Raw genomic sequence first — 14024 nt, forward strand, 5'->3', positions numbered from 1 at the left:
TGGAACGGGCCCAGCAGCAGAGCTGACAGCAAAAGGCAGCAAGGCCAAAGCCTGTCCTCAGGGGGCTGAGAGGAGCCTTTCCTGAGCGGGCTGAAAGGAGCCTGTCCTCAGGGCACTGAAAGGAGCCTGGCCTCAGGAAGTTGAGAGACGGTTGGTAAGGTTGAGAGTTGCTGAGAGAGCTGTCCTACTCTGAAGAAGGGAGACTTTGCCTATGTGTTTCCTGATCCTGATCTTCAGTTTTAGCTTGTTGATCCTGATAATGAGTTGTACCCTGCTCCTTAATAAACCACTTAACTGTAAGTATGGTCTGTGAGTTCTGTGTTATTGAACCCAGAAGAGAAGTGGAGTGTGCTGTGGGAGGGATGGCTGGTGTGAGAATTGGTAAAAAGTTTGGGAAGTGGAGGTATGTGTTACCTCCACCTCATAGGGATCAGCATTAGGCTGATGTTTATTCTCAGTATCCACCCTGAAGTTAGACAGGTTCAGAAAATGACACTACTGCTACTCCCCCCACCATTTTACAATCTCACATCACAAGAGCTGGGTAAATAACATTATACCACGCTTTGGCTGATGTCCCTAAAAATAAAGATCTAATTAGTATACTATTTATGCTTTTTTGTGGGAAAAAAATGATTTTTTTTAGACTGAATATATGAACATTACATGATGGCTGCTTAGCATTTCTCATGGATTTCCATTCACTAGAACTTCATTTATTTGGTTACAACCTAGTCTGATTTTGTGATCGTATCAGGTTAGAGTTCCTGGGAAACAGATTCTGAAGTAAATTCTTGTGTGCAGTGAGCTTACTGGAGATGGCTCTTGGGAACGACAGCTATAAAAGGAGAGGCGCAGGAATGGAGCCAAGGCAACTCTAGAGTTGTGATAGCCGCTCAGAATTGCCCCCAGTCAAAGTAAGGAGGCAAGACCTTGTGCCCCTGCATCAAACAGTCATTGGATGCATCCCGATTCTATGAAGAGGGTGGGGACACCCTTAGGGCAATGTAGATTCTTTCTCTGAGGGTAGTTCCTGAAGACATTCAGCTGTGAGTCATCAGAAGACAAAATTCCCACAAGTTGAGGATGTGAGTCACTTAGTCCTGATGGCAGGAATCTAGATCATCATAGTGATGTTACTATTTTAGCCAAAATAATTTAAGTAGGTTATTTTATATATATACATATATACATATATATATATACCAAAAAACCAAATCCATTACTGTCAAGTTGATTCCGACTCATAGGGACCCTATAGAACAGAGTAGAACTGCCCCATTGGGTCTCCAAGAGCGGCTGTGAGACAGATAGGGTTAACTATGCTGGCAGAACAAAATAGCTGTTAAAAGATTACCATCTAGAAGTTGGGTAAGCAGGAATCACACCCTGTCAACATGAGATAAGGTTGAAACAACCCTGTGAATTGCTGTCTCCTTCTTAGTGTTTTTCTAGTCCCTTCCCCCTTTATATGCTCAATGTGCAGAAAAACAGTGTGACGGCTGTTTAGCCTTCCTTAGCCCTCCGAAGATGGCGATGTAGTCAATGCACTTGTGCTGTACCACATATTAAGTGATGCCAAGGGCTGCCAAGAGGACTCCATCTTGAATATCAGCGGGTTCCATCTTGGATTCCAGATGCACGTGCAACCAAATTAGCATGCACAGTCATTCTGGGAAGTACCCACACCTTGAAAGAAGCCCACTAAATATTCATTACTCTGTTGTCTCCACCAAACCCATATAAGCCCTAGCCTTGCTTCCCTTTTCAAGTCAGTCTTTTGCAGGGATTAGTCCCCCACTGAATCCTTTTGTTTGACTCAAGCAAAACAAAGCTTGCTGAAGATAAAGTTTGTCTTTCGCATGTATTCTTACTCAGGAAAAGACAAGGACACTTCATGTCAGATTGGCGATTGGTAACAGCTGGTGGATTCGAACTGCCAACTTTTTGATTAGCAGCTGAGCTGTTAACCACCGCACCACCAGGGATATGTGTATATATATATAAACTCTGGTGGCTTAATGGTTAAGTGCTACTGCTGCTAAGCAAAAAAGGTCAGCAGTTCGAATCCACCAGGGGCTCCTTGGAAACTGTATAGGGCAGTTCTACTCTGTTCTATAGGGTCACTATGAGTCAGAATTGACTCGACGGCAGTGGGATATATATATATATACATACATACAAAAATTTCAGGTAAAACTAAACACAGAGCCTTTAAATCAAGTAAGCTAGATATACAAATTTGTGATTAGATCTGTGGCATGTTGCCTTTTATTACCTTTTCCCTCTCTGAGTAGAATGCTGAAGCAATGATAGTATTATAAAAATGCAACAAACTGATATAAGTTTACTTGATATTAATTTCATGTATCCTTAGAAGGACAACAGAATAGGTTTTATTTTCTCTGTGTTAATTTTTTTTTTAATGAGATTGGAATATTTAAAATGATTAACCCTGACTTCCATTTCTTGTCAAGATGGAATAACAGGGACTAGATTTACTGAACCACATGAAACAATCACCACACCCCAGCAGACAAATATATTGAACAATGATTTACAAGACACTGTACTTCATGCAAAGAAGAACAGTGGCCCATGTGAGATGGGAAACAGAGGATGTGAGCTGTACAATTGCCTCAACTTACTGCCTTGAGATAATTTCCAGGCATCAGTGCAGGAAGGGAAAATCAGGACAGAGCTCTGCAAACTCCCTCAATTAGAGACAGAGCTGAAAGCCTAGGAAGATCAAAGCAGCTAGAATTCATAGAAGAGAAGTGGAGAGGAAAGAATTGCACAAAGAGAGAACTCTGGAGATCTGCAGACCCATGGCATGCATGCTGTCTAGCCAATTCTAACTCATAGTGACCCTGTAGGACAGGATAGAACTGCTCCATAGAGTTTCTAAGGCTGAAATCCTTACGAAAGCAGATTGCCACATCTTTCTCTTGCAGAGTGACTGGTGGGTTCAAACTGTCAACTTTTCAGTCAGCAGCTGAGTTCTTAATCACTGCACCACCAGAGCTCTTTGGAGACCTGCAGGGGTTAAGGTTAAGTATTCAGCTGAGTTCTAATCAGCATATGAGGAAACTACCCAAGGGTGGTAAAAGATCTTATACTATGTGTGAAGTGATACAATATCAACACCCATGGAAGCATCTGTCAAGAAATCAAACAACGTATTTCATTGGGCAAATCTGCTGCAAAAGGCCTCTTTAAGATGTTAAAAAGCAAAGAAACCACTTTGAGGACTAAGGTGCACCTGACCCAAGCCATGGTATTTTCAATTGCCTCATTAACGTGAAAGCTAAGCAACGAATAAGGAAGACCAAAGAAGAATTAATTGAGAGGATACCACATGGTTTAAAGGCAGGAAAAGTGTGAGTCAGGGTTGTATCCTTGCACTACACTTATTCAACCTGTTTGCTGAGCAAGTAATTCGAGAAGCTGGACTATGTGAAGAAGAATGTGGCATCAGGATTGGAGGAAGGTTCATTAACAACCTGCACAATGCAGATGACAAACCCTTGCTTGTGGAAAGCAAAGAGGACCTGAAGCACTTACTGGTGAAAATCAAAGACTATAGCCTTCAGTATGGGTTGCACCTCAACATAAAGAAAACAAAAAATCTGCACAACTGGACCAATAAGCACCATCATGATAAATGGAGAAAAGATTGAAGTTGTCAAGGATTTCATTTTCTTGGATCCACAATCAACACCCACAGAAGCAGCAGCCAAGAAATCAAGCAGTGTATTTCATTGGGCAAATCTGCTGTAAAAGACCTCTTTAAAGTGTTAAAAAGCAAAGATGTCACTTTGAGAACTAAGGTTCATCAGACCTAAGCCGTGGTATTTTCAATTTCATATGCACGAGGCATGTGAAAGTTGGACAATGAAATAAAAGAAGACCGAAGGAGAATTGATGCAAGAATATTGAATATACCATGGACTGCCAGAAGAACGAACAAATCTATCTTGGAAAAAGTAGAACCAGAACACTCCTTAAAAGCGAGGATGGTGAGACTTCATCTTACGTACTTTGGACATGTTATCAGAAGGCCATAATAATCCTCTATGTTTAGATACCTAAAAACAGAGCTTCAAATTATGTGAAGCAAAAATTGAGAAAACCATAGGGAGAAATTCTAAAAAAACACAATTTGAGTTGAAGATTTCAATGAAACCAGGTGCCATTGAGTCAATTTCGACTCATGGCGACCCTATGTGTGTCAGGGTAGAACTGTGCTCTAAAAGGTTTTCACTGGCTGACTTTTTGGAAGTAGACCTCCAGGCCTCTCGACAGACTTGAACCACCAACTTTTCATTAGCAGCTGAGTGTGTTAATCATTTGTACCACCCAAGGAGTCCTCATACATATTCTAACTTTAATGAATTCATACTCACATTCTCACTTTTGGATGTGTCAGTCTACATAATCAATGATATCATGTGTTTTGCATTGTTCATTTCTACATGTCAGGATTCTCAGAAAGCATTCAGGGGGAGGAGTCCTGAGCCAGGTGTTCTTTTCAGCACAGTTTTCTTCCAAAAGAATTTTTATTTCCTAAACAGCTTCAAATGAGATGATTTATATACACTAGCTGTTCTCTGTCAGAGGATGTTAAAATGGAGCATAAGCCATAGTTCAAATAAAATCCCAATCCTCCAACAAGCTCAAAAGAAAGTTGGGATAAATGAGGCAATGAGGCATCTAGATCTAAATAAACTAACTCTCACCGTATTATCCCATCACATTCCTTATACACTGTTGTAGTTATTTGCCATTGAGTCGATCCCTACTCATGGTGACTCCATGTGTGCAGAGCAGAACTGCTCCATAGGGTTTTCAAGGCTGTGACCTTTTGGAAGTAGATTTCCATGCCTTTTTCTTGAAGAATAAAAATACAACAAGCAGATATATGTTAAGCTTGCTTGATATTAATTTCTTGTATCCTTAGAAGGGCAACAGAATAGATTTGCTTTGTTTCTACTAATTTTCTTTTTTTTACAACATTGGTACTCACCTCTGGGTGGGGTTGAAGCCCAACCTTTCGGCTAGTAGTCAAGTACTTAGCCATTTGTGCCACCCAGTGGCTCCTCCCATTATAAAAACCAAACTCTTTGCCATCGAGTTGATTTCAACTCATAGTGACCCTATAGGACAGAGTAGAACCGCCTCATAGGGTTTCCAAGAGTGGTTGGTGGATTCGAACTGCTGACATTTTGGTTAGCAGCCAAACACTTAACTGCTGCGCCATGAGGGCCCCCCCAACTATAAAGTGAACAAATATTCTCTGATCACTCAACATCTAGAATCTCTCTGACTTGCCCTAAATCTCAACTCTCTAATTTCTAAAGTGACAGTAATAATAATTACAAAAGTATCAATAGAATAGTGAAGATGCTAGAAACAGTCCTCTCATGGCTGCTTTATGCATTCAGAGGGACGGCATACATCTAATGCCTAGTAGTGTCCCTGGAGCCCAGTACGTTTGTCCTGATTCAGCTAATGCAGATTGAGTGCCCCTTTGGTGTCTGGAGTTGTCCCAGGCACACAGAGGCTAATAAAGCCCAGTCCTTACTTTCAGAATGCACAGTTTACCAGTGGAGTTTAAGATTTAAAGATGGGTTCAGAGAACAGTACGGTAAAGGCAAATAAAGAAACACCATCTTTGCTCAGTGGTGGCACAAAGGTAAGATGTGATCCATTCTGCTTGGGTGGTCAAGAAATCATCATAGAGTTGAAAGTATTTCATCCTTCATCTCAGCCTTCTCTACCAAAATGAAATGGAACTATTGAAAAGAGGCAACTATGATCTGCCTGCAATTTGGTTCCTCTTAGTGCGTGGAAGAACCTGTTCTATTGAATAAACATGCTATGTATTCTAAGGCTCAAATGAGACTGAGTGACGAGAAAGCCGCAGTAATTGTGGCTATCCTGTGGCCTTGGGGTCTCTAATCCTAACTTTCTCTAGCTAAATGTATTCTTTTAGAAATGTAAAAAGATAGGAACTAAATCGGAACCAGTTACTTCAAGCCCCAGGGCTCTCAACCATGTCAAGTGTAATTGGTAGGGGATGGAGTCTGAACTCCAGGAGGTTAATTGGGAGTCCTAGGCAGAAATTCTAAATGTGGTCATTGGCACCACTCCTTTTCCCTGTCTTGATAAGCACTGTTAGAGGAAAGGACAGTAAACAGAGATTGGTGCACTGTTGTCTCCCATCTCCAAAACCCCAATTTAACTGCTAATCCAAGGGTTGCAACAAAACAGAAAAATTGTTTTCAGACAGAACCTGTGAGGAATACTATTTCTTTAGGCAACAGAATTGTAAATCACGCCACTAAAATAAAAATTCATGACCTATTTTTACACAAATAATGTGCACCTTCTATGTTTGCTTGCCAACCATACCCTTCTCCTTCATTTGGTAAGAACTGCTATGCAAATTTTTTTTTGTTTTTACGTGTTGCTGTAAAAAAAAAAAAAATTAGCATAGTGTGTTTATGAAAATAGTTCGAGAAGTGAAGAGGCACGGCTAGCAAGCAAACATAGAAGACACCTGTTACTTGTGTAAAAATATGGCGTTATATTTTCTTTTCTTATCCCCCCCAAAAAAAATGCAGTATAAGATTAAACTATCACTAGAGTTAAAAACAAATTTTCAATTTAAACCATATTCCGAAATGGTAGAGCAGAACCACAGAATCAAAAAAAAATAGAGAAATTAAAGAGCAAAGTTCCACAACCCACAGAGGAGCCTGCTCGAATGCTATAAACCACAAACTGTTTCCGAGTCAGTTCCTGTTCACGTCAGCGTAGAACTGTGCACCATAGGATTTTTAGTGGTTGATATTTTGGAAATAAATCACCAGGCCTTTCTTCTGAGGCACCTCAGGTGAACTCAAACTGCTATAGGACCTCAGTAACTATGTTGATAGCTGCCATGAAGTCGGTCCTTGACACAATGGAACTAAATGTTGTGCAGTCCTGCGCCATCCCCATGCTCGGTTGTGGATCAGACCTTGTGATCCATTGGGTTTTTATTGGCTAATTTTTTCAGAAGTAGATCACCAGGCATTTCTTTAGAACAGTACAATCTGTTCTTAGTCTGGAAGCTCTGCTGAAATCGACATATGGGAGGTGGCTGGGTATAAGGTGCTTGGGCCAGAAGTTGAACCTGCGTCTCCTGCAGAGAAGTTGAGAATTCTACCACTGAACCACCAATGTCGCCACCAAATAACTACCAAAAAAAACCCTATTGCCATCAAGTCCGACTCGTAGTGACCGTTAGGACAGAGGAGAACTGCCCCATAGGGTTTTCAAGGAGCTGCTGATGGATTTGAACTGCTGCCCTTTTGGTTAGCAGCCAAATGCTTAACCAATGCACCACCAGGACTTCATTGAATAACTATACTCTTGAACATTTGTAAGTACTTTACCAACCATTTTCATATCCCAGATGTCTTATTTGAGTCCTACTTGAGTAAGCTATTTGCGTCTTATCATCCTAGTTCTATAGATGAAAAATAAGGCTCAAAGAGATTAGATTACTTGGCTAGCATCACACAGCTCAGAGGTGGCAAAACTGGCCAGAGTCTTTTGATTCCTAGTCCTACGATTTCTCTCCTATATCAGCCTACCTCTACATTAGAGCTGGAAGGATTATTCTAGAAATGTCTGTGGCTAGAGTATAGAGGGTTCTGACTGAATATGAAATCAAGGGTGCTTGAGAAAAATACAGATTTTTTTTTTTCTTTTTTAGAGGAAAATTTCAAACTTAAATTAAACTAGACAATCTAGTACAATGAACCTCCACATATCCATTACCCACCTTCAACACTTCTTAACATTCCATACAGGTAATTTTGACCTAAGGCCTAGGAACGGACCCGGTGGTGCTCAGGTAAAAAGCTTTCCTGGAGCATAACAGAGCTCATGGAAGTAGGAATATCTCAGGGGTCAGAGTGAGACATGTCATCAGCCGTCTTGAAAGAGAATGAAAGCGGAAATATATTGGGAAGAAACGATTATTTAAATTCATCCCTCTCTAAACTGCATAATGTGATTTACCTTATCTGTATCATGTCCGAGTTGCAGAAGGCAAATACTTTGAAATGGCTGAGGATGTATACAGCCTTATAGAGGTTGTCTGGGATACAGTACACATCAAAATGGGAAAGGCCACACCACACTAACTTCCCTACTGACCCAATGACATCTTTGGCTGGCACTCACTCTGCCACCCTTTACCTCAGTCTTCTACTTATAAAAATACATTCCATGTTTTATTTTGAAAATCTTCGCTAGTAAAATATGGAAACTAAACTGTATCAGTGAAGTCTCAATGTTAAATCAATTAAAAATTACGGATTCATTATCTGTAATGCTTCTTTAAAAAAAAAAATTCATACAAAACATCATCAGTTCTTACCGATACTGTGTTCATTTGCTGAGTATCTGACCCTGAACTTCCAGATGCAGTGCTGAAATAAAGTAAGAGTTTAGAATTTCAAACCAAATTGCAAACATGGTTGCATGTGCATGTGTGTGTTTATGCATGTGCACGCACACACAGACACACCTCACATTAAACAGATCTATACAGTATAACATTTAAGACAAATTTCTAAATATAAAAAAAAAACCTCTTTCCTCCAAATGTCAATTTTTGGACATTTCTAAATGAAATCAAAACAATGGAATGTAAACTGTACTTGAAGAAGATAAAATAACTTTTGAAGGTTCTCTTTAGAATAAGCAGTCTGAATAGTACAATCTGTTCTGAAAACCTGCAAAATCTCTTGTTTCAACTAAAAAAGTGGGGGAAAGAAAGAAAGCATATCAACCTATTAAATAACAGACTTAGGAAATTCTTCTCTCTCTCTCTCATTTATATCATACCTTACAAACACGTTTATTTCCTGCATCTTGAGGCCTCTTTTGCCTTTAGTTTCTGATCAATTACTCTGGCTCCCTGTATACCAAAACTGTAATTCTCACTGTTTCTAATTCTTTTCTTCCCATTTTGTGTTAAAGCCACCACAATCATACTCTCTCAGGTACCACTCCACAGAGCTGCACTTTTGAATTCACAAATGATCCCCACATTACTATATCCTGTGGTCATTTGTCACAACTCACCTTACTTGACAGCATTTGACATGACTGATCACTACCTGCCTAAAATACTTTCTTCATTTGGTTCCCAGGACCCAGGTTTCCTTCCTATCAACCTGCTACTCCTTCTCAGCCTCCTTCAACGGTCCCTTCTCATCTCCCTGAGTTCTTAACGTAATGTACTCCAGGGCTCAGTCCTTGGACCTCCTCTATTCTCCATTCATATTCACTCTCTTGGTGATCTCATCCAACCTCAGAGCTTTAAATTTCATCAATATGCTGATCACTCCCAAATACACATCTCCAGTCCAAACATCTCCCTTGAAGTTCAGATTTCGTTCATTCAATCACCTTCTTAAAATCTCCACCTAGATGTCTAATAAACATCCCAGTCTTAACATTTCCAAAACCTAACTCACAGTCCCTACCCCCAAATCTGCTCTACATACAGCCTTCCCCATCTCAAGTGATGACAACGTCATCCTTCTAGTTGCTCAGGCTAAAAATCTTGGCATCATCATTGACTCTTTTTTTCTCAGAACCCATATCCAACCCAACAGGAAATCTTTGGCTTCACCACCAAAATATATTCAGATCCAGAATATGACCACTTCTCATCACCTTCACTGCTAACACCCAGTTCAAGCCACCATCAGCTTGTGCCTGGATTATTGCATTCATCTCCTGTTTGCCCTACTTTCACCTTTGCCTCTATGATCTGTTCTCATTATAGCAACCAAAGGAATTCTTTTAAAAGGTAAAAAAAAAAAAAATTATTTCACTGTTCTGCTCAAAACTCTCCGTCTTAGAATAAAACCCAAAGGTCATCATATAAAGGCCTACAAGGCCTTCAGATGTCATAGCCACTTACCCCCCATCCATGACCTTCACTCCACCCCTTTCTGCTCTCCCCCTCCCCCTATACTCACCCATCATTATCTCTCCGAATTATCTAATATTCTCCTCAATCTCTCCCCTCCAAGTCACATGGGCCTCCTTGCTGTTCCTTGACCCCCACCACCACCACATAGGCTTCCATCTCAGGTTCCTCCACCAGGAATACGTTCTCTACGTTATCCACTTGTTTCATTCTCACTTCCTTCTTGTCTTTACTCAGATTTCAGCTTCTCAGTGGGGCCTACTACATGCATCTCATTTAAAATTGAACCTCTATCTCCCTTATCCATCCTCCTCATCTTGTGTTATTTTTCTCTGAAGCACTTACTGAGTTCTAACATACTATATACCATAGCATAACATATTTGTTGTGGTAGAGTCAATTCTGACTCATAGCAACCCTAAAGGACAGAGTAGAACTGCCCCATAGGATTTCCAAGGAGCGCTGGTGGCTTCAAACTGCCGAAGTTTGGGTAACAACTGAACTCTTAACCACTACGCCTCCAGGGCTCCGTATATATAATACACTTATTTATTATGTTTATTGTCTGTTTCCTTCAACTGAAAATGTAAATTCCTTGAAGGTAGGAAATTTTCTCAGGTATTGTTAATATCTGTTGAATGAATGAATGATTCCATAAAACTAATAGAGGCACTAAGTCTCATTCTGTTGTTGCCAAGCAACAAGCCTTACTTTAAACTTCTGGGTAGTTGTATTATTTTCTACTCTGCTGTCTCCTTAACAAATGTATTGTTTTATTCCCATATTTCTGTGCATGTCCCTTACTTTTATCTTACATACTTTTCAAAAGATTTTAGAACCATTTAAAATATTTAGGCAATAATCAATGGTGACTGAACAAAATTAATTAAATTCTCACTCAGTGGAAGGAGACACTGGGGTTCTGAGAGATGTAATTGCTTTTCTCGCATTACACCTAACCATCAGCAAAACCCAGTATTTCTGTGGTTTCTACTTGACAGTACTTCTTTGTCACAAAATGGAAAATAACCTTTTGGTAATCACAGTTGTTGGTAAAATCAACAAATGGCTTTGAAGGACTAGTAATCTGGCTCCTCTTATCTACTAACTAATCTTATCTTCTATCAATGCAGCTCACAAAATGGATATTTTCACCAAGTGACTACCCACTAACTCCAGATACGCATGCCCCTTTTCTTAGGCTTTTACCTCTGACTAAAATGGTCCTGCTCCCTTCTCTGCCTATTGAAATCCTATCTGTTCTTCTCACCACAGCTCAAATGCTCCCTCCCCCTGAAGGCTCTTTTTGATCCTACCAGCCAGTCTTGCTTCTATTCCACAAGCAGTTTTTGGATCTCTGTTTTGTAGCCCCAATGCATTATGTATTGTCCTAGGAGGTTGTATTTGTCTACCTACGTTTTTGCACTTCTTAGTGACACCCTTATGGGGCACAAGAACTATGTCTTGCTTATTTTCTATTCAACAATCAAATGCCAAGCAAGAGATTAATATTTGAACACTGAATGAAGCAAAACAAAACAAAAACGTTCTGAGCACATACCCTTATGTGCATATTCAGATGTGCCCCAAATGCACCAGAGAATGTACTCTTTGAAACCACGTCCTCTTGATAATGCCAGAAACAAAAATACTGATTTAAAAGTGACAGAGCTTTGGCTGCCTGACAATAATGTTTAAAGGTCATGAGTCACGGCCTCAGAGCAACCATAGTAATTCAGCATATGCAGTAGAAGCCATGTTGTACAATAATTAAAAAGAAGAGCAGAGGAGGGGAGGAAACTTTGGAAAGACTCTTAGCCTTGAAATAAAACAAATTAGAATTAACAAATGTATTTTGAAACTTGTTTTTAGGGCAATGTTTTACTTTTTAGGTTTCATAGAAAGACTGGAAACATTTTTTTGAATTTCTATTGGCAGGGAGTAGCAATATGACATATCAGCCTTACAGTATTTTTTTGTTGTTTTTGTTAGTTTTTTAGAAGAAAACCCTTCTTAGTGTTTTAGAAGAACTTAAAGATTTCTTCTCTTTAAATATACTATCTGTTCTCCAAACTTTTTACTCTGAGTTTTGTTGAATTGAGGTAGTTATCAATTACCAATTAGTCCACGTAAATCAATGATTTTAATAAAATTGGCTTGGAAATATAGCTATGTATCCCCCAATTCTTATAGGAGAGAATTTCATGGGAAAATACCTTTTTGTTCACTAGGCTAATTGTATCCTGGATGGAACACCTCTCCCCCACTTGCATAGACAACATAGGAGCAAGTTCTCATTCAGTTGATAAACTGAATGATAAAGAAGAGCAGGGAGGGAAAAGCAGAAGGGCAGGCAGAGCAGATACATGGCGTCTGTTTGGTGCTGCTTAGAAGTGAAGGAGCAGAACTGAATCCAAGTAAAAATTAACAAAAATAGTTGGTAGCATGATACTCCCCTGGCTCCTGTCTCAATGTCTTGCTCTCTACTTGTACAGAACACTCAGATCCATGTACCAGGAGAACAGAAACGCTAACGGTAATTTACAGTGAGGACAAAGTCCTGCTTTCCACTTGGCCTCCCTGCTGGCTGTACACTGGTTGTTGACAACATTTCAGTGTTGTTCATCACAGGACATCCTCTCACCTTTTGGCAACATTATGTTCACCACTATGTTTTTCAGCATATTGACATATTATCTCTTCAGGCGCTAGTTCAGGGAAATTAAAAGAAAAGGAGTGCTTGCTAAATTTCATTTGCCCTAACAAAAATGAGTTAGAAAGCAAAACAAAAGCTTTCTCCCTCCCAGAGATTGTTAATCTTTTAGGGGTCATGTACTCCTTTGCACATAGACACAACATTTGACAAAGATTTCAGGGAATTCATGGGCCTCCTACTCCATCATCCATGAACCTCAAATCCAAGGTTGAAATCAAATAAAAACAAGGCTCATGCATTTCACGTAAGGAAAAAGACATTTAAAAGCATAAGCAAGCAGAACCCTGGTTGTCTGTGAACACTCCACAGAGGGCATCACCCCCAGGATACAGCTCCTTCTACAGAGGAGGTGCTTCGGTCTCCCATTCAAGGCTTAAAAAGAAGGTATTTTCACATCTAAAGGGGACCTGAGTATTATGCCAACATGCAAATTTCCCTGTGCCTAACTGTAGCTCAATTATAGAAGTGAACTGTACTTCCATATTTGTAGCCTGAGTAGGTTAGGGTTTTTATTTGGGGAGCGTAGACAGAAAGAATGACTCAGCTTCTTTTATGCATATCTGCTGGCAAAAGAATGGTGAAGGTGACATTTTCACTTCAGTAGTTCTGAGTAGGAGTCCCTGGGCAGTGCAAATGGTTAACACACTTGGCAGCTAACTGAAAGATTGTAGATTTGGGTTCATTCAGACACCTCGGAAGGAAGGCCTGGCAATCTACTTCATGGGGTCACCATGAGTCATAATCAATTCGACTGCAATTGGTTTTAGCTCTGAGAAAGGACTGACTCAGTCCTCCTTCACACCCTAGTAAAACAGTTGGGGTGGGTGAGTATGTGATTTGAAGAGTAGGTAAGTGAGGGACATTTTATTCATTCAGCAAATATACCTATACTGTATCCCAGGCCCTGCCCTATGATCAAGGAAGATAACTGTGATCAAAAAGAAAAGGATAAAGAGTTTTTCTGATGTTACTCCTCAGACTTTAAAGAAAGGTTTTCTTTGAAGCACTGAGTGGAAACCACTTTAATCAGAAATTCCCATAAATTCTTTTAAACCAGGAGAAGCTGGGAACTCACCTGCTTTTCTCTGGGGTTTCAGGCCTTGGGGCCACAGATTTCTTGCTATAACATGCTCCCATCTCCAGCTGGCCCACTGGGGTCCCCTGTCCATGGGACAGACATCAACTATTCCTGTTCTTTAGAGTTTTAGAATCCCTGCCACTGCTCTGCTGTCCCCTGTTGCTAGGTAACCACAATGGTCATAGGAAGGACAGTTAACTTCCCAAAGAGAAACATTTCAGTTACAAAGC

General features: G+C 40.1%; 1 protein-coding gene across 2 annotated transcripts in view; it reads right to left on the reverse strand.

The window, feature by feature from the left end:
* CCDC192 (coiled-coil domain containing 192) overlaps positions 1 to 11418 on the reverse strand; it is a 234639-nt gene extending 223221 nt beyond the window's left edge. For both annotated transcript variants that reach the window (XM_049873260.1, XM_049873251.1), the window contains exons 1-2: positions 11317 to 11418; positions 8435 to 8486 (exon numbers count right to left, since the gene is read on the reverse strand). In XM_049873260.1, coding sequence (XP_049729217.1) covers positions 8435 to 8449 — 15 coding nt within the window. In that variant the 5' untranslated portion in view covers positions 8450 to 8486; positions 11317 to 11418. The remainder of the gene's footprint in view (positions 1 to 8434; positions 8487 to 11316) is intronic.
* Between the last annotated feature and the right edge of the window lie 2606 nt (positions 11419 to 14024).

This window comes from Elephas maximus, chromosome 2 (assembly GCF_024166365.1).
Source record: "Elephas maximus indicus isolate mEleMax1 chromosome 2, mEleMax1 primary haplotype, whole genome shotgun sequence".
Lineage (NCBI taxonomy): Eukaryota > Metazoa > Chordata > Mammalia > Proboscidea > Elephantidae > Elephas > Elephas maximus.